This window comes from Loxodonta africana, chromosome 12 (assembly GCF_030014295.1).
Source record: "Loxodonta africana isolate mLoxAfr1 chromosome 12, mLoxAfr1.hap2, whole genome shotgun sequence".
NCBI lineage: Eukaryota > Metazoa > Chordata > Mammalia > Proboscidea > Elephantidae > Loxodonta > Loxodonta africana.
Genome location: NC_087353.1, coordinates 42,435,519 through 42,462,104, shown reverse-complemented (window position 1 = coordinate 42,462,104; position 26,586 = coordinate 42,435,519). Strand labels below are relative to the sequence as shown.

Genomic DNA, 26,586 nt, shown 5'->3' with positions numbered 1-26,586 from the left:
CAAAGAAAAGCCTGCTCTTGCTAGCCAAGGATCAGGAAAGGGTCAGGCAACTAGCAAGATAGACAACTTTTAAAACAATAACCACTCTACTTCAGCCCAACACCACAGGGTGGGGGGAAAACATGGCTCTACCTCTGCTAGCAAAGGCTAAGCTGGAAGCCTAGACTGCCACCGTTGTAGCAAGATATCCCAAGTGGAACCCTCCTTTCTTTACTGGAGTGATATCAGAGGTCAAGTAGGGAGCCAGGACTTTCATCCCTGCTGGGGTGATAACAACCCCCCCTCCCCTGGCAGTGTCAATGGAGACCACATAAGGAACCTGTCCACTCCCACCCACTGGGGTGGTATCAGAGACCTAGTGAAGAGTCAGAACTTCTACCACTGCCCAACGGTAATAAGACCATCCCTCCTCACTACAATGTCAGTAGAGGCTACATGGGAAGCAGTAACAAGACACCTTGTCCTATCCAGGTGGTTTCAGCAGAGGCCTAATGGGAGCCTAAACTTCCACGCTCACTCATCAGTAAAAAGGAGCCTGCCACCTCAGATGTCAATGGAAAACAAGTGGGGAACCTGGACTTCTACTCCCATCTGACAGTAATGAGGTGGCATCCCCCCTTTCCCTGCCAGAGTAGTAGTGTCAGAGGAAACCAGCAAAAACAGAAGGTTTCAATGAGATCCAGAGTCTCATAACACCCAAAATTCCCTTGTTTCAATAGAAAATCATTTGTCATGCAAAGAACCAGGAAAATCTCAACCTGAATGAGAAAAGACAATCAGCATATGTCAACACTGAAGATGACACAGATGATAGAAATATCTGACAAGGATATTAAAGTAGCCATCATAAAAATATTTCAACAAGAAATTATGAACAAAAATGAAAATCTCAGCAAAGAAATAGAAGACATAAAGAAGAACCAATGGAAATTTTAGAACTAAAAAATACAGTAATTGAAATTAAAAACTCAGTAAATAGGCACAAGAGCAGAATGGAGGGGACAGAGGGAAGAATGAACTTGAAAGATAGGACAATAGAGGTTACCGAATCTGAACAACAGAAAGAAAATAGACAGGAAAAAAAAAAAATGAAGAGAGCCTCAGGGATTGTGGATCTATAACAAAAAAGTTAACATTCATGTTATCAGAGACCCAGTAGGAAAAGAGAAGGAGAATGGAGATGAAAAAGTATTTGAAGAAACAATGACTAAAAGTTCCCAAATTTGACAAAAGACATAAACCTACAGATTTGAGAAGATGAGTGAACCCCAAATAGGATAAACACTAAGAAATCCATACCAAACACATTATAGTGAAACTTTTGAAAACTAATGATGCAGAAAAAAAATTTTGCAACAGTGAGAGAATTGACACCTTTCCTAAAAATAGAGAGGAAAAAATGCAAATGACAGTGGATTTCTCATCAGAAACCATGGAAGCCAGAAGAAAGTAGCATAACATTTTCCAAGTGCTGAAAAAAAGGAACAGTCAACCCAGAATCCTATATCCAGCAAAAATATCCTTCAAGAAGAGAGGAGAAATGAAGACATTTTCAAATGAAGGAAAACTGAGAGAATTTGTCACTCTAATAACTACTCTAATAGAATGGCTAAAGGAAGTTCTCTAAACAAAAAGCAAAAGATAAAAGAAGGGATCTTGGAACATTAGAAGGGAAGAAAGAACAATGGAAAAATGAAAATATGGGTAAATAGACTTTTCTTTTCCTCTGGAGTTTTCTAAATTACATTTTATGGTTGAAGCAAAAATCATGACACTGCTTGATGGGATTCAAAACGTATGTAGGGGAAATATTTAAGACCATTATGTTATAAATGGGAAAGGGTAAAGGAACATAAAAGGAGGTAAATTTTTATACTTCAACCTGAAAAAATGTTGACACCAAGTAGACTGTGATAAGTTAGGTATATATAATACCTAGAGCAACCACTAAAAATGTTAGACATACACTCAAAAGCATCATAAATGAACCAAAAGAGAATTCTGAAAGACAATGGTACAGAACCTTCAAAACTGAAGGAAATTATCTTCCATCTCAAAATTTCTATACCAACCCATCTTAGTTATCTAGTGCTGCTATAACAGAAATACCACAAGTGGATGACCTTAACAAACAGAAATTTATTCTCTCACAGTCCAGGAGGCTAGAAGTCCAAATTCAGGGTGCCAGCTCCAGGGGAAGGCCTTCTCTCTCTATCAGTTCTGGGGGAAGGTCCTTGTCATCAATCTTTCCCTGGTCTAGGAACTTCTCAGCGCAAGAACCCCAGGTCCAAAGGATGTGCTCTGCTCCCGGCACTTCATTCTTGGTGATAGGAGGTCCCCCTCCTCTCTGCTTGACTCTCTCTTTTAGATCTCAAAAGAGATTGACTCAAGATACAGCCTAATCCTGTAGATTGAATCCTGCCTCATTAACATAACTGCCTCCAATCCTGCCTCATTAACATCATAGAGGTTAGGATTTTACAGCACATAAGATAATCACATCAGATCACAAAATGGTGGACAGCCATACAATACTGGGAATCATGGCCTAGCCAGGTTGACACACATTTTGGGGGGGCATAATTCAATCCATAACACCACTTTTGCTGTTAACTGAGTGTGAGGACAGAATAAATGTTTTCAGACATTTACAGTTCAAAATTATTTACCTTTCAAATATCCTTTTTAAAGAAGCTACTGGAGTGATGTCATCTAAAATGGCGTAGTAAAGACCTCTGAAAAGTCTCTCCTCCATAAAAGCACTATGAAAATGGGCAAAAATTATCAGAATAAACTTTTTCAGAATTCTGGAACTTAACCAAAAGCTTGCAGCAATCTTAGGCATGTTTATTCAAGAAAAATAGCTGAGTCTTGATGAGAACAGTCAGCTTTGTGGTGTTTTAGCTTGCCTTATTCTCATCCCTATATCCAGCTTTGTGGTAGTCTTGAAAACCAACAGCCTGCAATCACAATGAAAACCAGCAGCCTGGCAGCCATCTAAGGGGGCAAAATGTAGTTGGAGCTCCTTCAAACCCTCATTCCAAGAAGAACACCACAGACGCAAGGAAAATATGAGCCTAAAAGACAGAAAGGGCCACATAAACCAGAGATTCCATCAGCCTGAGACCAGAAGAACTAGATGGTGCCCGGGTACCAACCACCAATGACTGCCCTGACAGGGAACACAACAGAGAATCCCTGATGGAGCAGGAAAAAAGTGGGATGCAGAACTCAAATTATAGTAAAAAGACCAGACTTAATGGTCTGACTGAGACAGGAGGGACCCCAGAGGCCATGGCCCTGGACTCTGTTATCCCAAAACTAAAACCATTCCCAAAGCCAACTCTTCAGACAAAGATTAGACTGGACTATCAGACATAAAATTATACTGGTGAGGAGTGTGCTTTTTAGCTCAAGTAGACACATGAGACTATGTGGCCAGCTCCTGTCTGGAGACAAGATGAGAAGGTAGAGGGGGACTGGAGCTGGCTGAATGGACACAGGAAATACAAGGTGGAGAGGAGGAGTGTGCTGTCGCATTTTAGGGAGACCAACTAGGGTCACATAACAATGTGTGTATAAGTTTTTGTATGAGAAACTGACTTGAGTTGTAAACTTTCACTAAAAGCACAATTTAAAAAAAAAAAAAGGAAAAAACCCTCATTCCAAAAAAATTGGCATTATTTGACCTATATGGTGGTTCCCTGGCAGACTCCACTTGCAAGGCTGTCTTTATTTGACCTGACTGGGAGCTCATCTGGTGTGAAAAGCCTTTTCTCCAGGAATGCAGAGGGGAGGGGTTGCCAAAAAAATTACAGACCATTGTTAACTTTAAGGCTGCCTGAAATTGTGGATAAAGTTGGGCCAAAAATAGGCTAACCCAAAAGGTTAAAGGAAGAGCTTGGGAATAAGATGTCCATAGGGGCTTTGAAATTTTCTGACATTTTCCTGCATATCTGGAAGGCCATGCACATGCCCAGGGGCTATGTGCATGCCTAGGAAAGACTTGATGAGGCCCTAAGCTCTCATCTCTGGGTGACTTTAAAGCACTACACAAGCAGAAACTGAAAGGTAAGACAGTTTCATCAACTTCCTGGCCAAATGCTGAAGGTGTGCCTCAACACACACACAGAGCACTGTGGCAAAGACTGGGAGTTGGTGCCAGGCATTTAAGTATATCTCTATCTAGTCATTAGCTGACCATAAAGCTAACCAAGCAGAGCCATCAGTGGCCACATACAACAAATAATAAAGCTTTTACAGGATTAGTTCAGAAAAGTCTCTAAACAAATAAGCAGCAACAACAAACCCTGGGAAATGGGGGAAGTGGGAGAAATCATATTTCCAGAGTTACCACATTATATTATTTTAAATGTCCAGTTTTCAACAAAAAAATTATAAGACATGCAAAGAAACAAGAAAGTATGGTCCATACATAGGAAAAAATATCAATAGAAACTGTCTCTGAGAAAGCTCAGACATTGGACTTACTAGACAAAGACTATAAATAAGTCAGCTATTTTAAATATATTAAAAGCACTAAAAGAAACCATGCCTCAAGAGCTAACATATAATGATGTCTCATCAAATACAGACTATCAATAAAGAGATAGAAATTATAAAAATTAACCGGATAGAAATTCTGGACTTGAACAGTACAATAACTGAAATTAAAAATACACTATAGGTATTCAAATGCAGACTTGGCAGAAGAAATAATCAGCAAACCTGAAAATAGGTCAATTAAGATTATCCAACCTGAGAAACAAAAAAAGAATTTTAAAACTGAACAGCAGCTCAGAGACCTGTGGGACACCATCAGGCATACTGATATACACATAAAGGGATTCCAGAGGGAGAAAGGAACAGAAAGAAGAGTTGGAGAAGTAATGGCCCAAAATTTCCCAAATTAGATGAAAAACATTTAAAGATCCAGAACATTCAACAAATTCCAAGTAGGATAAACTCAAAGATGTCCACACCTAGACACATCATAATCAAACTGTCAAAAGACAAACAGAGAACCTTGAAAGCAACAGGACAGAAGCAACTCATCACATACAAGAAAGCCTTAATAAGACTAACAGCTGATTTCTTACAAGAAACCATGCAGGGCAGAAGGCAGTGGGATGGTGTATTCAAAATGCTGAAAGAAAAAAACTGTCAACCAACAATTCTATATCCAGCAAAACTAACTTTCAGAAATGAAGGACAAATTCCCAGATAAACAAAAACTGAGGATTCATCACTAGCAAACCTACCCTACAAGAAATATTAAAGTGAGTCCTTTAGGTTGAAATGAAAGTGACACTAGACAGTAACACAAACCCACATGAAGAAATAAGAGAGCACCAAAAAGATAACTACATAGCTAAATATGTAGTTTGTAACTCTTCTGTCTTATTTAAAAGACAGCTGCATAAAGCAATAATTATAAATCTGTACTGATGAGTGTCATGGATTGAATTATGTCCCCCCAAAACTCTGTGTATCAACTTGGTTAGGCCATGATTCCCAGTATTGTGTGGTTGTCCTCCATTTTGTGATTGTAATTTTATGTTGAGAGGATTAGGGTGGGATTGTTAACACCACCCTTACTCAAGTCACTTCCCTGATCCAATGTAAAGGGAGTTTCCGTGGAATGTGGCCTGGACCACCTTTTATCTCTCGAGATGAAAGGAAAGGGAAGCAAGCAGAGAGTTGGGGACCTCATACCACCAAGAAAGAAGCAGAGTGTGTCCTTTAAATCCAGGGTTCCCGTACAGAGAAGCTCCTAGTCCAGGGAAAGATTGACACCAAAGACCTTCCTTCAGAGCTGACGGAGAGATAAAGCCTTCCCCTGGAACTGATGCCCTGAATTTGGACTTCTAGCTTACTGGTCTGTGAGAGAATAAACGTCTCTTTTTTAAAACCCTCCACTTGTGGTACTTCTGTTATAGCAGCACCAGGTGACTAACACAATGAGCATATAGTGTATAAAAGTATAAATTTATATGACAGTAACACCAAAACGGCGGGGGGCAAAGGAACAAAGCGACATAGGAGCAGAGTTTTTGTATGCTATTGAAATTAGGTTGGTGTTAATCCAAATTAGGTACTTAAAAGTTAAAGTGTTGTTTATGATCCCCAGGGCAACCACTAAGAAAATAACTCAAAAAAATAGTAAAAGAAATGACAGGGAATTTAAATTGTACCCTAGACTATTTAAAACAAAAGAAGGCAATAATGGAGAAATAGAGGAATAAAGAGGATACTGGAAGAAGATATACTACTGTAAACCAATGGGTGAACCTAAGAAAGAGGAGTGTATGGAATCCAGGAAACAGGTGATGCAACCTAGGAAAGAAGTTAGTGATGATGAAAGGACATTTCAGGACAATATCTATGTAGCAAGTCCAAGACCAACCAGACCAGATTAGAGCAGGAGAGTGGAGGGCTTCGGGAGGAACGTTTCCATAATAGAAAAATAAAAAGAAATAGTAGAATATCTGGCGTATTTGAATATATATTCATTTTCTTGAAGAATTTGAGGATAAATTAGTAATTAGTATGTAGAAAACTGAAGAAATAAAATGCTTTCTTCTAGGTCACCTGCAATCTAAGGGAGAAAATGTATGACTAGGTAAATATAATCTTTGTACACCATGTGGCTATGAGTGCATAGTCATAACAATGTACATACCAATTATTCATTTAACTAAAAATGAGAATTATAAGCATTTTGTGAAGATGAAAGGGTAAAGTGAATGTGTGTTTGTGTATACATGGAGGCAAATAAGAGAGCTAAATGCACACCTTCCATACTTGAATGTCAAGAGATAATATCTAAAACACAAAGAAATACTATAAGCATATCATCAGAAATAGAAGATAAATGCTAGAAGAAACCACTAAAAAAATTAAAGTATTTGCCTCATGGAAATGGTATTGGAGAAGAACAGAACATCTTATTTTAAGCCTTATCTTTTTGAACTGAGTAAATGGATGGCTCTGACTTTTAAAAAATAACAATACTCAGTGAAATGCCCTTTCACACCCAGTAGGATTACTATAATAAAAAAAAAAATCAGTAGGATTCCTCTACACCAACAAAGAGAACTTTGAAAAGGAAATCACCAAATCAATGCCATTTACAATAGCTCCCAAGAAGATAAAGTACTTAGGAATGAATCTAACCAGAGATGTAAATGACCTAAAAAAAACTAAAGAAACTACAAAACACTACTGCAAGAAAAACATACCATGCTCATGGATAGAAAGGCTCAACATTGTGAAAATGTCAATCCTACCCAAAGCAACCTACAGATACAATGCAGTCCCAATCCAAAATCCAATGACATCTTTTAATGAGATGGAGAAACGGATCGCCAACTTTATATGGGAAGGGAAGAGGCCCCGAAAAAGTAAACCATTACTGACAAAGAACGAAGTGGGACGCCTCACACTACCTTATTTTACAACCTGTTATACCACCACAGTAGTTAAAACAGCCTGGTACTGGTACAACAACAGACACATAGACCAGTGGAACAGAATTGAGAACCCATATGTAAATCCATCACATATAAGTAGTTGATATTTAACAAAGGCCCAAAGTCCATTAAATGGGGTTGGCGGGGGGGACAGTCTTTTTAACAAATGATGCTGGCATAACTGAATATCCATCTGAAAAAAATGAAACAGGACCCATACCTCACACCATACACAAAAACTAACCCAAAATGGATCGAAGACCTAAATATAAAATCTAAAATGATAAAGATCATGGAAGAAAAAATAGGGACAATGCTAGGGGCCCTAATACATGGCATAAATAGTATACACAAACCATAAATAATAATGCACAAACACCAGAAAAGAAATTAGATAACTGAGGGCTCCTAAAAATCAAACATTTATGCTCATCAAAAGACTTTACCAAAAGAGTAAAAAGAGAACCTACAGACTGGGAAAAATATTTTGGCTATGACATATCTGATAAGGGTCTTATCTCTAAAATCTATAGAATACTGCAACACCTCTACAACAAAAAGACAAATGATCCAATTAAAAAATGGGCAAAGGATGTGAACACTTTACCAAGGAAGACATTCAGGCAGCTAACAGACACATGAGGAAATGCTTAACGATCATTAGTCATTAGAGAAATGCAGGTCAAAACTACAATGAGACACCATCTTACCCCAACCTGGCATTAATCCAAAAAACAAAATAACAAGTGTTGGAGAGGTTTAGAAAGATTGGAACTCATATGCACTGCTGGTAGAAATGTAAAGTGGTACAACCACTTTGGAAAACAATATGGCACGTCCTTAAAAAAAGCTAGAGATGGAAGTACCATACAATCCAGCAATCCCACTCCTAAAAATATACCCAAGAGAAATGAGTCATCACACGAATAGACATATGCACACCCGTGTTCTTTGCAGCAGTATTCACAATAACAAAAAGATGGAAACAACCTAAATCCCTGTCAACAGAAAAATGAATAAACAAATTATGGTACATACACACACTGGAATACTACGCAACGACAAAGAACAATGATGAATCCCCGCAACATCTCACAACATGGATGAATCTGGAGGGCATTATTCTGAGTGAACTAAGTCGGTCACAAAAGGACAAATATTGTGTGAGACCGCTATTATAAGAACTCAAGAAAAGGTTTACACATAGACAAAAGCATTCTTTGGTGGTTACAAGGGTGGGGAGGGAGGGGGAGGAGAAATCATTAACTAGACAGTAGATAACTGTTAACTTTGGTGAAGGGAAGGACAGCACACAATACAGGGGACCAAAGCAAAAGCAAAGAAGTTTCCTGGACACATCCAAATTCTTTGAGGGACAGAGTAGCTGGGACTGGGGCCTGAGGACCATAGTTTTGGGGGACATCTAGGTCAATTGGCGTAACATAGTTTATTAAGAAAATGTTTTAGATCCCACTTTGGTGAGTGACGTCTGGGGTCTTAAAACCTTGCCAGCGGCCATCTAAGATACATAAATTGGTCCCATCATCCTCGGAGCAAAGGAGAATGAAGAAAACCAAAGATGCAGGGAAACCACTAACCCAAAGGACTAAAGGACCAAATGAACCAGACACTCCACCATCCTGAGACCAGAAGAACTAGATGGTGCCCAGCTACCATCGATGACTGCCCTGACAGGAAACACAACAGAGTGTTCCAGACACAGCAGGAGAAAAATGTAGAACTCAAATTCACATAAGAAGACCAGACTTAATATTCTGATAGACTGGAGGAACTTCCGAAAATATGGCCCCCGGACGCACTGTTAACCCCGAACTGAAACCATTCCCAAAGAAAGGACTATAAAACAAAAAACAATACACATGAGGAATGTGCTTCTTTGTTCAATCAGATATACGAGATCAAATGGGCAGCTCCTATCCAAAAGCAGAATGAGAAGGCAGGAAGGGACAGGAACTGATCGAATGGACACATGGAACCTGGGGTGGAAAGGGGGAGCATGCTGTCACATTGTGGAGATTACAACTAACATCACAAAACAATATGTATAAATTTTTGAATGAGAAACTAACTTGAGCTGTAAAATTTCACCTAAAGCACGCACAAAAAAAAAAAAAGATGAACTTCCCCACCAAAAAAAAATTAAAGTATTTTGCCTCATGGAAATGGTAATGGAGAGGGATAGAACATTTTTATTTTAAGCCTTATCTTTTTGAACTGTGTAGATGGATGGCTTTGATTTTTTTTTAAATAACAATACACAGTAAGATGCCCTTTCACTCCCAGTCGGATAATAAAAAAGACAGACCATAATAAGTGTTGCCAAGGAAGTGGAGAAATTGGAACCCTCATAAATTGCTAGTAGGAATGTAAAATGGTGCAGCCACTTTGGAAAACAGTCTGGTAGTTCCTCAGGAAGTTAAATATAGAGGTACTGTATGGCCCAGTAATTCCAATCCTAGGTATATGCCCAAGAGAAATGAAAACATACGTCCATACAAAAATTTATACACAAATGTTCATAGCAGCATTGTTCTTAATAGTCAAAAAATGAAAACAACTTGAATTCCATCAACTGATGAATAGATAAACAAAATGTGGTATGAATATACAATGGAATATTATTCAGCCATAAAAAGGAATGAAGGACTGATTCATACTACAACGTGAATAACCTTTGAAAATATCACACTAGGTGAAAGAAGCCAGAGCAAAAGGCTACGTATTATATGGTTCCATTTACATGAAATGTCTAGAAGAGGCAAATCCCCAGACACAGGAAGTAGACCCGTGGCTGCCAGGGGCTCAAGGGAGGGGCGAATGAGGAAATGAGGGCTGATAAGTGCGGGGTTTCTTTTGAGGGCTAATGAAAATGTTCTGGAACTAGACCATGGTTGTCCAACCTTGGGAATATACGAAAATCCACTGACTTTTGTACTTTTAAAGGGTAAATTTTATGATATGTGAGTTCTATCTCAATTTTTTAAAATGTTCAGAGCAGCAACAACAACAACAAAAAGATCCATTTAGGCCCAGCACTAATTCATGGATAAAAACCCAGATACTCTCGTGATACAGAATGTACCGCTGAATGCCTCTACTGAATGTACTGAATGGGCACTCAGCATTTTGCCCTCAGTGGTGCAGAGGTGACACTGACCAAAAACAAGGGTAGTTATTTTCTGAATCTGTACCAAGGAGCCCTGGTGGTGCAGTGGCTAAAGCGCTCAGCTGCTGACCAAAATGTCAACACTTTAAACCCACCAGCCATTCCATGGAAAGAAAGATGTGGCACTCTGCTTCTGTAGATTTACAGCCTTGGAAACCCTATGGGGCAGTTCTGCTCTGTCCTATAAAGTCACCGTGAGTCAGAATCAACTTGTCGGCAGCAGGTTTGATTTTGAATATTATCTCACATCTTTTTTATAGCCAATATTATACTATCCTTGCCCCTCTCAGTCAGCACTATCATTTTTAAAATTCTTGGCTGTTCTGCACACAAGTTTTCAGCCTCTTCATAGCTCTAAGAAAGGGGAGATAATTCATATGGTGGGGTGAGGAACTCCCAGGGAGGCATTTTCTTCTGAACAAATGGGCTCCTTCACTTTTCTGTCAGGAGGGTATTACTTGCTGTCAGGTGGTTTGTAAGCATCCCGCTTATCTCCTCCTGATCTCTTGTTAAGGAATTAGGGATGACCTGGGTGATAGAAACGCCTTTAGTTAGTTGGCACGTTGTCCACTGAAGACAGACAGCCTGCCCTAGAAGAAACCATTTCCCATTTTACGTCAACACTTCTGCAGGCAGCTATATTCAGTTTTGCCTCACTGTTAATAGTTGAATATATCACTTCTATTTTTACATTCGTTTTTCCCGTTGTACTAGCGTGAGATGGTGGCAGTAGCTGCAGATGTCCTCAGCTCAGTTTGGAAGACATGACAGATGTGTCTCTTCCCTCATTTCTGTATGTTATCTGAATCTGAGCCTCAAAATAACAGAGCGCTCATGTCCTCATGCTGTTCCTTCCAACCTGGAGGTGAGGGCCTTTGCCTTCTCCATGTTTAGGACTGCACTGAGCAAACTCTCCACAGCTAGAGTCACACACATTTACACGTGGGAGTATTTTAAGATGATTGTGCTCATGCGATACATTGTGAAATTCATTATCCCTGGCCTATACGTTCTGTAAAATTCTTGACATATAAATTGTTTTTATCAAATGTAAATGGTTTGATCCTAGAATACACAATAACACTCTCATCTTAAGAATTCAGCCCAAAGGCTAAAGCTGTCTTCTCAAGAATCATTCACTTTGTAATAAATCATCAAAATTCAGGGTATGTGAGATGACCATAAACAAAAGCCAAAGGCATAGGGAATTCGTCTCACCTGTATTCCCCTTTCTCCCTTTCCCTTACGTTTTAGTCCTATCGTATAGCGTATTCATATTTGCTGGTAAGGCACTGGGCAGTGTCAGCCCAGCTGCATGGATGCCCCAGGAGACAACTCAGGGCTTGAGGATCAGTCCCAAATTAGAGATTGCACCTGTAGGAAGTGGAAATAGTTTCTTTTAAAGTTCGCGTAGAGCACTTATTTGGGTGAGGTGATTGCTGGGGCTGGCTGGTTACCCACAGGCTCCCAAGGTAGTCACCTTTCCCAGGGTCTGGCCCAGCCATCCAGGCTATTCTCAAGGATGTGGTTGTTGTTAGTTGCTGATAAGTCGACCTCTGACTCATGGTGACTGTATACACAATGGGATTGGACCGTTGTGATCCAAAGGTTTTTCAATGGTTGATATCTAGACTTGGATTGCCAGGCCTTTCTTCCTAGTCTCTGTTCGTCTGGAAGCTCCACTGAAGCCTGTTCAGCATCATAGCAACACACAAGGCTGGGAATCAAACCTAGGCCTCCCATATGGAAGGCAGAATTCTACCACTGAACCACCACTTCCGTCTTGCTCTCAAGAATAGGCTCACATTAATCCACATCCAAGGTGCCATCCATAATGACATTTCGGTCTTTGAAAACCGAGCATCGAGAGGCCATTATTCCCACCTTGGTGTGACCTTCCCCAGGCCCATGGAAAGCTAAACTAAATTGCTGGATATCATCAGAACAAATGAACTTAGGTGGTCTTGAGAGGTGCTCGCAACTAAGACAGCCTGAGACACTGTTCCCTACTTAGCCATAGCTTTTCTGGGAAGATCAGATATTCAGCAGTTCTTACCTGGGCACTGCCGTGTTGTTCTCTGCAACCCTCCTTGGACTGTGCTCCGCCAGAAGACTACTCCCTCTCCCCCTACCCCATCCCCTTCTTTCTGATCAACATACTCTTTTTTTGCATTTGTTAATAAGTAATATGTTTTCTGAGGGATCTTTGTAGCTCAAAAGCCATTCTGTCCTTGAATGGACCCATTGAACATTTCTTTCCAGAAACTTCCATTATAGCAGGATGTTTGAGTGCCCCATCACTGTTGACTGCCAATACCTGAAAAAGGGTTGGGAAAGTAAAATAGTGTGGGTAGAGAGCGATAGAATCTTGGATGCTGAAAGGAAATAGAAGGGGGAGTCTTTCCTGGGGTGTCTGGAAGGTGACTGTAAAGTAATAAGGCTAATTTTTAACAGCTATATCAACTTATTATCCCAGTGAGTGTTACATCCATCAAATTTTTGCCTTACGAGGATTACTTTTTATACTACCACTACTCAAAGTACCTTTAGAAATCCTTTTTCAGAATTAGCAGAGAGCCTTCTTCATCGCCTTCACCCCACTAATGGCTTTATTGGGGGAGGGAATAGCAGACAGTACCTAAAGGTATAGAGAAAAAAATCAAGCACGCGTGCTCCTACCACTTAGATATCATCACTGTTAATCTTTTGATTAACATTTTTTCTATGCACATTCATACACTTTTGAATATCTATTAGCATCAAATTTGAATATCTGCAATAGCAAAGGATTAATTTGTGTAATATATGAGGAGCTCTTACAACTCAAAAAGAGAAAAAAACCAAATAATTCTCTAGAACAGTGTGAATAGGCAATTAATTTGCTGAAAAAAAATGCAAAAGATAAAGAAATGAGACAACGCGGAATCTCAGTAGAAATCAGGTATATGCAGATTAAAACAACAGTGAGACCCCCTTTATCGCCCATCAAACCAGTTAACCAAACCCTTTGCCATTGTGCAGTTGATTCCAACTCATAGCGACCATATAGGGCAGAGTAGAACTGCCCCATAGGGTTTCCAACGAGCAGCTGGTGGATTCCAACTGTCAGTCTTTTGGTTAGCAGCTGAATTCTTAACCACTGTACCACCCGGGCTCCTGTTGCCTATCACATCAGCAAAAATTAAAGATTGATAATCTTAAAATTCAAAAAGATAGAAAAACACATGCTGTCGTATAATTCCAGTGGGAATACAGGTTCATATCATGTTTTCAGAGGGCAATATGACGATATTAGTTTTTCAAGTATGCTTTCCCTGTGTCAAGTCCATCCTACAGAAATGCTCACATTAAAAAAAAAGAAAATATTTCTAAAAGAATGTTTATTTCATCTTTGTAATAACCAAAAATTGATTGGATAGGTCTGCATAATCATCAGTAGGGGAAGGTTAAATAATAATACTATGATGACATTTATTTCAAAGTCACTCTCTAGCTATCTGTAATCAAATGTGTATTTTAAAAGCTGGAACAAAACCACCTGCTATGATAGTTACTCATGGGAAGGAGAATGGGATGGGGCGAGGTATTATAAGAGGGTTGCTGTATTCTTCTCCATATTCTGAATTGTTTCAGTTTTTTCATAAGCTTGTGTTTTTCATGTATCACTTTGCAATTTGGAGTAAAAATGACTGGACACAGGCAAAGCTATTTGGAGCCACATGTAGTGAATAAGATAGGTGCTATCACTTCTCAGAGGGTGTGCTGGGAGCCAGGGCATAGTCCTCAAAAAGGAAGTGATTTGCCATAGTTCAGTCTTGATTGGTCTCACACAGAACTTCTGAAGAATTCCAAAATGTCTATATAGCTAGGCTTAATAGCCCTTTGACATAGATTGACTTCTGAATGGATGGAGCCCTGGTGGCTGATGTCAAAGAAAGACATCTACATTACTTTCACATCCAGGGCGGTTAAGCCTCCTTAAGTCTGGGTATTTCACTACGTGATTTTGACAGTTTTGTTTTGTTTTAATCTTAACCTTTCTAAAGAAACAATTTTCCTCAAAAATATGTTGTTTTATATGATTTTCCTTGAAAATACCAGAATAAATGTCAAAGCTGCACTGTTTCTGTTGGTCACGCAAATGCATGGCATATCTTCAGAGAGACTTTCCTCATGTTCAGGTTTTCTTTCTGAATGAGTCTGCTGATGTACCTAAGTTTAACTCTTCAGCCCTCATTCTCACAGTTAATAATATATTGATTCATCAGAGCTTTGGCTTTTGCCATATTTCCTGGGTCTTTAGTTAATTGGATGACTTGAAGGAGCTGGAACCAGGCAGTAGGTGACAATTCATGTTTATGTACTTAATATTTCACCTACTTCATAGTTCATGTGCTTTCTATGTGAATGAAATAGAATGGCTCCTGAGGGCTGGAGGAGCCACGTATAACACAAAAAAGTAGAGGAACGCACTGCAGAAGTAACCTAAAGTGAGCACAGGAAAAGCAGCTGTTCTGTGAGGAGGTGATAATCTGAAATGCACTAAAGGATCACCTTGAATCACCTTTTTCGTAAAATTATCGGGAGGGTTTTGCATATAGCCGTCTTTAATTACTGGTGCCAGTGGCCAAGGGCAGATGATATCCTGAGTTCTGATCCTGAGTTAGCCATTAGGTAGCCATGCTGCTCTGGAGAAATGACTCGTTATATTTGGGCCTTAGGTTGTGCATCCAAACGTGATGTGGCTGGAGTTGGTGGTTTCTGAGGTACGTTCAGCCTCTGAAATTCCTTGTTTCTTACAGATTCTTGGGAACGTGAGGACTCTTTGTGCACTGCTCTGTGCCAGGGCATTGCGCATTAGCTCATACTCTCAGAACAAAATGGGGTTTATGTCTGCTTCATAGAGGAGGAAACAGGCTCCCAGAGGTAAAGGAACTGCCCAGAGTCATATAGCTGGTTAGTTGGCAGAGCCAGGAATTGGCTCTAGATCTGTCTGTCTGTCAGCTCAGCTCTACTACACACATACACTCCACCACACCACTCTGCCTCTTGACTGGTGGCAAAGTCTGCCTGCCTCTAGTCTCTCCTATCTGGCATTCCAACACTGACTTTTCTTGTCACTTGTCATGGTATAGGTTTCTATTAACTCTTCCTTTTCTCTAGATCTTCACAGGATCCCTGGTGGCACAACGGTTAAGCACTCGGCTGCTAACCAAAAGGTTGGTGGTTTGAACCACCCAGCACCTCTGCAGAAGGACCTGGTGATCTGCTTCTGTAAAGATTACAGCCTCAAAAACCCTATCTGGCAGCTCTACTCTGTCACATGGCATCGCATGAGTCATAACCGACTCAATGGTCCCTAAAAGATCGTCAGAAGCTGCCCGATCTTGAAAAGGCATTGTTGCTTTGTACAGTACAGTACAGCCTCACTTAGATGAAATAATCCGTGTATAGCCTTAAGAACAGTGCTTAGCACATGTAAGCACTCAGTGTTATATCTCGTTAGTAGGCCCCTGTTTGTCTGATTGTTCACTTTCTCTGGATCATTTTGGGGTACAAGATAACATGTATCAGGAGCTTGCATCACCCACTGTTAAGAAAAGTGAGCATTACCCTGGCTATGTACGTTAAAAAAAACATTACTGGAGGAAAAAAAAAAAATGCCCGGATATCACCACCGTTCAACTCCAGCTTCTTCCTATACAGGGCAAGGAGCTGACTAGCTGTGTGTCAGGGTTGTACCCAGTCCAGATATAAAAGGTTCTGGCACAGCTCACTTCCATTCATTCTTTTTTTTTTAATTGAGGTATTGTGGAATGGATTGTATCTCACAAAAATATGTATTGAAGCCCTGGCCCCTGTACTTGGATGTGATCTTGTTGGAAATAGGTTTTTCTTATGGTGCTGAGCTCACACCAGAGGAAGATGGATCCTAACCCTAATCACTGCTGAGTTATAAAAAGAACAAAATGGAGACACACACACAGGGGAAGACACTGTATGAAGACAGACACATACAGCATGTGCCTATACAAGCCCAGAAATTTCAAAGCTTACCAGCTACTAGAAGCTGAAATACATAGACAAAGAAGAACCTCCCCTTAGACCACGCCCTGAATTCGGACTTCTAGCTTCCTGAACTGTGAGAAAATAAATTTCAGTTCTTTAAAGCCACCCACTTGTGGTACGGGAGTACTAAGTAACTAAGACATGAGGTAAAATTCACATAAGATTAAAAAAAAACATTGCTATCCTGTCAATTCTGACTCATAGCAACCCTATAGGACAGGGTGCAACTGCTCCGTAGAGTTTCCAAGGAGCACCTGGTGGATTCGAACTGCTGATCTTTTGGTTAGCAGCCATAGCACTTAACCACTACTGCACCAAGGTTTTCCACATTAGATTAACCATTTTAAAGTGAGCAACTCAGTGGCGTGTAGCACACTTACAGTGTTGGGCAGCCATCATGTCTCTCTAGTTCCAAACATTTTCATCACTGAAAAGGAAGCTCCATATCTAACAGTCACTCGCCGTTCCCTTCCTCCCAGCCCCTGACAACCACTGATCTACTTTCCATCTCTATAGATTTGCCCGTTCTGGATATTTCATATAAATGGAATCATACAAAAGTTGTCTTTTGTGACTATCTTCTTTTACTTAATGTAATGTTTTCAAGGTTCATCCATGTTGTAGCATGTGTGAGTACTTCATTCCTTTTAAGGGCTGAATATTTCATTGTATGGGTATACTACATTTTGTTTATCCATTTATCAGTTGATGGACATTTGTGTTGTTTCCACCTTTTGACGACTGTGAATAGTGCTGCTGTGAACATTGGTGTACACATTTTTGTTCAAATGCTGGTTTCAATTCTTTTACTTCCATTCAGTCTTGTCATTAAATGGCCAAACCTGAAGGAGACATGCACCATTCTTCGGGACGATAACTGAGTCATGCATTAAATACCTTTAAATAGGGGCCTGAACTTGCTACCTATGAAGGCTAGTGAAAATGAATTCCTCTTTTCTAACATTCCCAAACTACCTCTTTAGGGAAAGAAAAAACACTCTTCCTTCTCTGCCTGGCATACACGTACCTCTCCTCAAGATTCAGCTCAGAGTTCTTTTTGGGCATCCCAATGCGTAATACAGTGCTTGGCATATAATAATAGGCCCTTCATCAATAAACCAGAGTCCTAGTTCCTTCTAGGAAAGTGACTAGTCTGTGTGACTCCCAGAGAGTCACTTAACCTTCCTGAGGCTCAGGGGACCAGGGGATCTACAGGACTCCTTATATTCCTTAAATTCTACATTGAATATATCTAAAGAAAGAATAAATCTTAGATCCAAGTTCTTTTTTTAATGATTTGAATACAAAAGAATTACCCAGTATTCTGTTTCAAACATAACCTTAGATTATTTTAACTGTAATCACACAAAGGCCAGGCCAAAAAAAAAATTAAATCACAGAGAGTGAATGACATCTCTGAAATTGGCATCCGAGAATGAAGAAAAGCCAAATAAGGCTCTGAAATAGCCTCTTAACCTTAGGAATGATATCAGTGAAACTCCTAGTGAAGACTTTTGTTGGTGCTGCCTGCTAGAAAAGACGAAAATGACAAAAAGTTCACTGGCTGTAAAGAAAGGATAGGGGACAAGTCAATTGCTAAAGAGAAAAGGCACGAGACACCTGTCATGCCCAGGGGGCCATATTAGTTCCATTACATTACTTCCACATCAGTAGATCACTTCATTTATTAGCTAATCAGGCAGAATCAAATATTTTAAATTATCTTTCTTAAGTCTGCATGTGGTCAGTTGGAAACCCAGAGCTCGAAAAATCTAATTGAAACTGTTTACCAGAAGTGTCATCTTCACTTGGGGAACTGAACCAGGGCCAAACATGAGGTAGTCTTTTCCATTTTCCTAGACTACTGTCCCATGGTTAGAACTGGGCATGCATGTACTTGTGCCTAGTGCCGGACATCTTAGGGCTGTCTTGGCCTTGGCCCCGCTTCAGAACTTGATGCGGCCCGAGACTGAAAGAAGAGCAGTGACATGGAGGTGGAAGTAGGGTATAGAGAAGGGAACAATCGTTTAAGCCTTAGCAAAGTCAGAAGAGCAGAATCTAAATTAATCTTGGTTTAGAGTGTTCTGTGGGCCTGTTGTTGTTGTTAGGTGCTATCAAGTTGCCTCCAACTCAAGCCAACCTTATGTGTAACAGAACAAAATGTTGCGTGGTCTTGTGCCATCCTCATGATCATTGGTATGCTTGAATCCACTGTTGTGGCTATTATGTCAGTCTATCTCATTGACAGTTTCCTTGATTTTTACTGACCCTCTAACAACCACGATGCCCTTTTTTTAGGGATTAGTCTTTTCTGATGATGTGTCCAAAGTAAGCGAGCCAAAGTCTTGCCATCCTTGCCTCTAAGGAGCATTCTGGTTGTATTTCTTCTAAAACTGATTTGTTTGTTCTTTTGGCAGTCCACAAATATTCAGTGTTCTTCGCCTAGACAGAGCCTAATGGAAGGGACAGGAAATAGGCCCTCTGCTCCCAGGGATCCCAGTGAGAAGGGGTGGTATGTTATGAGGCTTGCCTACCGATCTAAGATTAAGACTTCTTTTCTTCTCACCTTCTTACACTGAAGCTCTGCTTCTTCCCCTCAAGCATCCTAGTGATGGGTGTGCTAACATGGCAAAGGGCCTGTGGACGGCTCCTGGCATGTTTTCTTGGACGCTATAGTGATGTTTTCAGGAGATTTATGGCAGGACTGCCAGGAGTACACTGTACACCTTCTAAGTTGTTTCCATTGTGCGGCCATGCTTCTTGGGGAGACCTGAAACTATGAAGAGATGAAAAAAACATCTGGAGTCAAACTGTAGATTCCAGGGAGTTGGAACTGTGCCCATTGTCCTCAATGCCCATTGCTGGTGATGGAGGCGGGTAAGGAAATGCGCTGTGTGTGGTACATGGTTTGCTGAGTATCTGTCAGCCATCTATGTAAAGGTATGTGTGTTTTATAGGTTCACTAACTTTGTATGTTATCTATGTTGCTGACATATGTGCTCTGTGTGAACAAACTATACCTTAGTGGCATGAGTGCCATATGTTTATATATGTATGTGTGGGACTAGAACTTCCTACAGTGGGACAGAGTTTAAAGGGGCAGCGAGTCACTCTTGCTTTCTTCTTCCTACTTCCATTCTTTTAAAAACTACAGGCATACCCTATACTGCCGTACAACTCCTGAGAAGGCTACATATTGGGAGCTAAGGTCCAGAGATTAGGTGAATTATTCTGGAAAAACTTAAGGTTTCACATCCTTTTCTTTCCTTGGTCAAAACAAACAGAAAAGAAAGATCATGGTTACATTTGGTAGATGACTTCCCCATGACTGCCCTTTTCCCAGTTAGGAAAGAGCTTTCCTCCACTTTGTCTTTGCTTTAACTTTTACCTTTCGCATTTTTTTTTTTTTTTTGTAGGAATCTAATTGTTTAGATTAAGTTGTGAGTGAATATAATTTGTATCAAATACTTACATTAACCCAAAAGGCAATCAGATTGCCTGGATTTCTCCTCCTCTCTTTCTACCTCCCTCCTTCCTCACTTCTACCCTTTTTACCCTCTTTTTCCATTTCTTTAGAAACTATGAAATATTTCAGTTATACTGAAAATATAATGAACACCCATGAATCTGCTACACAGTTTTGTTAATTCTTAACCTTTTGCTATTTTTGCTTCAGATTGTTTTTTAAGAAATAAAATATTACAGTGTGGACTCTTTGCTTAAGATGTTTACTGCTATAAAATTTAGCCGATGTCAGAACGTAGCTTTTAAGAATACACGTGAACAACGTTATTTTTTAAAAGCATCTCTTGTTCTTTGTCACTTTTCAGTTTCAAGGAGTCTGGATCTCAATTTATTTCTATTTGTGCAGCTTGTGACTCTTGGTTCTGCCTGAATCTGAGTATTCATGTTTTTCATCAATTCTAGAAAATTCTCAATTACTTTTTCTCTTATTATTGCTTCTGCCTATTTTCTCTCTCCTCTCCTCTGGAACCCCTCCCTATTAGAGATACATTGTTGTTATTAGGTGCTGGTGAGTTGGTTTTCAACTCATACCTACACCATGTGACAGAGATAGAACTGCCCTACAGGGTTTTCTGGGCTGTACTGTTATAAGAAGCAGATTGCCACATCTTTCTCCCACAGAGCCACTGGGTGGGTTCAAACCACCAACCTTTTGGTTAGCAGCCAAGCATGTAATCATTTGTGCCAAAGGGCTCCTTAGAGATAAACGTTATACTTTCTTTTTCTAGTCTTCTTTTAAACTCTTAATAATTTCTGTCTTGTCTCTCTGTGTTGTACTCTGGATTATTTCTTCATGTGTCTTGTCTGGTTTATTAATTCTCATGTTAAAAAAACCAAACCCGTTGCTATCCAGTTGATTCTGACTCATTGCAACCGTATAGGACACAGTAGAACTGCCCCACGGGGTTTCCAAGACTGCAGTCTTCACTGGAGCTGCTGGTGAGTTCAAACCACCGACCTCTTGGTTAGCAGCAGAGTACTTAACATGACACCACCCAAAACCCAAAACCCAGTGCCATCGAGTCAATTCCGACTCATAGTGACCCTATAGGACAGAGTAGAACTGCCCCATAGAGTTTCCAAGGAGCGCCTGGTGGATTCGAAGTGCCAACCTTTGGTTAGCAGCCATAGCACTTAACCACTACGCCACCAGGGTTTCCATGACACCACCAGGGCTCCTTATTCTCATGTCAGCTGTGTCTAATTTGTTGGACCCATTTTAAGTTTAATAACCATATTTTTCATCTCTCGAAGTTCTATTTAGTTCTTTTTCAAACCTGCCTATTCTATTTTTGTGTGTGCGTCATGTTCTTTTCTTATTTTCCAATTCCTTCCTTTTGGACCCTGGTGGCACAGTGGTTAAGACTCAGCTGCTAACCAAAAGGCCAGCAGTTCAAATCCACCAGCCACCCCTTGGAAACCCCACGGGGCAGTTCTACTCTATCCTGTAGGGTTGCTATGAGTCAGAATCAACTGGACGGCAACAGGTTTTTTGTTTGCTTATTTGTTTTTATAGTTTCTTTTAGATGACCCTATTATCTGAAAATGTGAGGAGCTTATTCTTTCATTTCTATCTGTTTACTCTCATTCATGGTAGATTGTTTTGTCACATGTTTTGTAACCTCGGACTGTTTTGTAATAAAGGACCATCTTCAGTGGTACCTGGAAACCCTGGTGGCACAGTGGCTAAGAGCTACAGGCATTAACCAAAAGGTGGGCAATTTGAATCCACCAGGTGCTCCTTGGAAGCTCTATGGGGCAGTTCTACTCTGTCCCATAGGATCACTATGAGTCAGAATTGACTCGACGGCTGTGGGTTTGGTTTTTTGTCAGTGGTGCTTTATCCATGGGAATCCTGCGTTGCCTATGTTGAAAATGTTTGTCAGAGAAATCTTACCTTTCTCTCTGCCAGCTGCCCCAGGAGTATCCCTCACTGGGGAGTACTTTAATTTTAATTTCTTGGCTCATGGGTTTCTGAACCACAAAGATAGTATAAATTTCAAAACCTAAACCTGCATAAGGACAGGATCAGAGTTACAGATTCTCAGTGTAGACAGGCTTCCTTGTTGTTTCCCTGAGTTTATGTTAATTTTTTCTAGCCTACTCGTTCTGCAGGAGCCTTACTTCTAGCATCCTACTTTGCTTGAAACCCACCTTTTGTCCAAACGTGAGCATTAAAACCTAAATCCCAAGATTACCAAGACTGGCAACCTGAGCAGCCATATGTTTATGCACTTATCACTCTGGTTTCTAGTTCCCTATTTGTTTTTGACATCTAAGAAAATCCTCTTCTATTTTTTATACACATTTATAATGACGGGGTTGCTATATTTTATGCAGAAGCTCTGGTTAGCTTGTAAAAGGAGAGTTTTTTCAGATCTCTAGTCCACTACATTGCTAGAACAGGAAGCCTGAATAGAGTTTCTTCACAGCCAGCAATCACGTCAAGATCCTCACACTGCCCATCATCTTATTCTCAGATCATCCTGGTAGTTCCCAGATTAATGAAACAGAAGTAGCCTTCAGAGCTAAAAACAGCCCTTTAAGCAACGAAAAAGACCCCTGCAGTAAATTACAGCAAAATGGAGGCAGGAGCACTCCACTGATCACTCACTTATTCAGCACACTGTGTTCAGATTTCCTGCGTGCTCAGCAGTAGACTGGGCACTAGGAATACACTGGTGTAGTAAGATAGTTCTGGTCACAAGGGGCATAGGTGAGGGGACAGGCACATCAGTAAGCCTGTGAGTCAGCCTGAGACGGGCTGTGACAGAGATGCACCCGAGGCACTGTGGGTGCCACTGAAGAGCTTAAGCAGGGGATGGATTCAATCAGATTGATATTTTATAAAGAGATTATTTTTGCTGCTGTGCAAAAGAACAGACTGGAAATGAGCAAGACTGGAGGCAGGGAGAAGTGTCCAGAGACTATTGCATTGATCTGGACAAGAGGTTATGACAGCCTGGACCGGGGAGGTGGCAGTGGGTATGTTGAGAAGTAGATTTGAGAGCCCTTAATAATCCAGAGGACATGTGATAGTTCATTTCCTAACGGGGATGGGGAAGAACTAAGTGAGATGGCTACTTCCTGGTCAAAGTATACAGATCATTCAGGTGGTTACCAGCATTTTTTTCAGCTCTGACTCGCCTAAGAGCTAAAGCCCTCTTCCCATTAAAAACAGTTCATATCATCAGTGATTCTCTGCAGATGGCACAGGAAGGTGCCTGTGTGATTTCCACAAGAAATAAAATAATAAAAAGGTCAGGTGAATCAAAAGAGGGAAAATGCAGAACGGAATTTCAAAGTCTTATGGACTTAAGACTTTCTGGAGTCCTGGAGGCTAGATGAACCCCTGAAACTGTTACCCTGAGATAATCTTTAAACCTTAAAACAAAAATATCCCCTGAAGTCTTCTTAAACCAAACAATAGTTACCTTAGCTAGCAAAAAAACACCTACCTTGAGGAAAGACAACACACAATACAGGTGAAGTCAGTACAACTGGATTAAACCAAAAGCAAAGAAGTTTCCTGAATACAGCAGAACACTTCAAAGGCCAGAGTAGCAGGGATGGACATCTGGGGACCATGAATTCAAGGGACATCTAGGTGAATTGGCATGACAAAATGTATTAAGACAACATTCTGCATCCCACTTTGGTGAGGGGCATCTGGGGTCTTAAACGCTAGCAAGCAGCCATCTAAGATGCATCAATTGGTCTCAAACCACCTGGAGCAAAGGAGAATGAAGAACACCAAAGACACAAGGTAATTATGAGCCCGAGAGACAGAAAGGGCCACATAAATCAGAGACTACATCAGCCTGAGACCAGAAGAACTAGATGGTGCCGGGCTACAGGCGATGACTGCCCAGACGGAACACAACAGAGAATCACTGTTGGAGCATGAGAGCAATGGGATGCAGACCTCAAGTTCTCTTAAAAAGACCAGACTTAATGGTCTGACTGAGTCTAGAGGGACCCCAGAGGTTATGGTCCCCGGACCCTCTGTTAGCCCAAGACTAGAACCATTCCTGAAACCAACTCTTCAGACAGGGATTGGACTGGACTATAAGACTGAAATTGACACTGGTGAAGAGTGAGCTTCTTGGTTCAAGGAGACACATGGGACTATGTGGGCAGCTCCTGTCTGGAGGGGAGATGAGAGGGCAGAGGAGGCCGGGAGCTGGTTGAATGGACGTGGGGAATACAGGGTAGAGAGGAGGATTGTGCTGTCTCATTAGGGGAGAGCAGCTAGGAGTACATAGCAAGGTGTATATGAGTTTTTGTGTGAGAGACTGACTTGATTTGTAAAGTTTCACTTAAAGCACAATAATTTTTTTTAAAAATTCCAAGCCAAAAAAAAAAGTATATATATATGTATATACCTGCCTTGAGCATTATGCTGTTTTAATAACTATATGGGATCTAAGTGACAATAGCAACTCTAAGCAAGCAGCCATTTAAGATGCATCAATTGGTCTCAACCCACCTGGAGCAAAGGAGAATGAAGAACACCAAAGACACAAGGTAATTATGAGCCCAGGAGACAGAAAGGGCCACATAAACCAGAGACTACATCAGCCTAAGACCAGAAGAGCCGGATGGTGCTCGGCTACAACCGATGACTGCCCTGACAGGGAACACAACAGGGAACCCCTGAGGGAACAGGAGAGCACTGGGATGCAGACCTCAAATTCTCATAAAAAGACCAGACTTAATGGTCTGACTGAGACTAGAAGGACCCCAGAGGTGATGGTTCCCAGACCTTCTGTTAGCCCAAGACAGGAACCATTCCCAAAACAACTCTTCAGACAGGGATTGGATTGGACTATAGGATAGAAAATGATGCTGGTGAGGAGTGAGCTTCTTGGCTCAAGTAGACACATGAGACTATGTGGGCAGCTCCTGTCTGGAGGGGAGATGAGAAGGCAGAGGAGACAGAAGCTGGCTAAATGTATGCAGGGAATACAGAGTGGAGGTAAGGAGTGTGCTGTCTCATTAGGGGGAGAGCAACTAGGAGTAAATAGCAAGATGTATATAAATTTTTGTATGAGAGGCTGACTTGATTTATAAACTTTCACTTAAAGCACAATAAAAAAACTTTTTTTAAATAAAAAAAGTGATAACAGCAACTTGAAGGATTAGATAGGAACTTTAGGGGGCAGTAAGTTTATGTTAATGAGGAAAGAACTACTCAGAAAGGAGGGTAAGAATGGATGTACAACTCGAAGAATGTAGTCATTGTCACTGCATTGGACATGTAGAAATGGTTGAATTGGTATATGTTTTGCTGTGTATATTCTCAACAACAACAAAATTAAGAAAAAAATTAAAAGGAATGAACTGTTGATACACACAAAACTCTGTGACTCCCACATGCCCTTCCGCTGGGCATGCCTACCTGGCTACCACCCCTATTTTGGGGAGTCGCTGCTCTATTCGGCAGACAGACATTTGGAGCAGAAACCTCTCCTTCATTTAAGGTACATCACATTTGAAGGAAACCGTTTTGTGACATAATGCCAATTCAGATGTTTCACCCTACCACTTGTGCCTTAGACACTAGCTTACTCCTAGTAGAAAACAGCCTTCCTGTAGCTCTGCACCCAGCCTCTGATGAAGCGACAAATCAGCCAGTATGTGATGAAGCTGGGTTGTGTAGACACATACACCAGGCATTCCAGCCATGCCACACACAGCTTGTTGTGAATCACCCATACCAGCTTTCGGCACAGTGAGATTCACAGAACAATTGTTCAGCTTCCTTCCTTCATTTTCGCAGTGCAGACCTGCCTGGCTCAAGACCCAAGAGTGAAGTAGCAACTGTAAGGAAGCAGAAACATTATAAATAACTCAGAGAACCCTTTTATAACAGCAACTGCCTGCTGATTTTGTGGCCTAACAGCTCAAGCAAAAAGGATATAAATACAATATTGTGCAATGACTAATTACTCAGAATTTTGTGCATCAGCAGAAGTGGAACCTGTGGTTGGTGCTAATATTATCAAATGCCTTTGCTATTTAATAATCTGGTAGCTGTACATTATTTAGCATGCAATTTTCATGGAGAACAATGATTTTATTTCAAGCACCTCTCACTGAAATAAAAAAGCAGCTGTTAGAAGATGAACATTTGGCAGAAAGTGTTTTAGCGGAATCTTCTGTAAGATACTAAATCATGTTGGATTAACTGTTTTCTGTCTAGAACAGTGGAGTCACAAAGAAGAAAGATCTCTGACCACAGAAGGCAAGGCCAATCTTTAGAATCCAATGAATCACTAACAGACATTTTAGTTTTTAAGTGCCATTTACTGACCAATATAAAAAGTTATT

The 26,586-nt window shown here is 40.6% G+C and overlaps 1 protein-coding gene across 10 annotated transcripts in view; it reads left to right on the top strand.

Annotated features, from left to right (window-relative positions):
- RBKS (ribokinase) overlaps nt 1-26,586 on the top strand; it is a 151,877-nt gene that overhangs the window by 93,155 nt on the left and 32,136 nt on the right. The window contains exon 8 of one of the 10 annotated variants that reach the window (XM_064295168.1): nt 15,823-19,894. The exons of the other annotated variants lie outside the window; for them this stretch is intronic. Within the exon in view, the coding sequence (XP_064151238.1) occupies nt 15,823-15,891 (69 nt within the window). The 3' untranslated portion in view covers nt 15,892-19,894. Of the gene's footprint in view, nt 1-15,822; nt 19,895-26,586 lie in introns of those variants that run through there. 10 annotated transcript variants of the gene reach the window in all.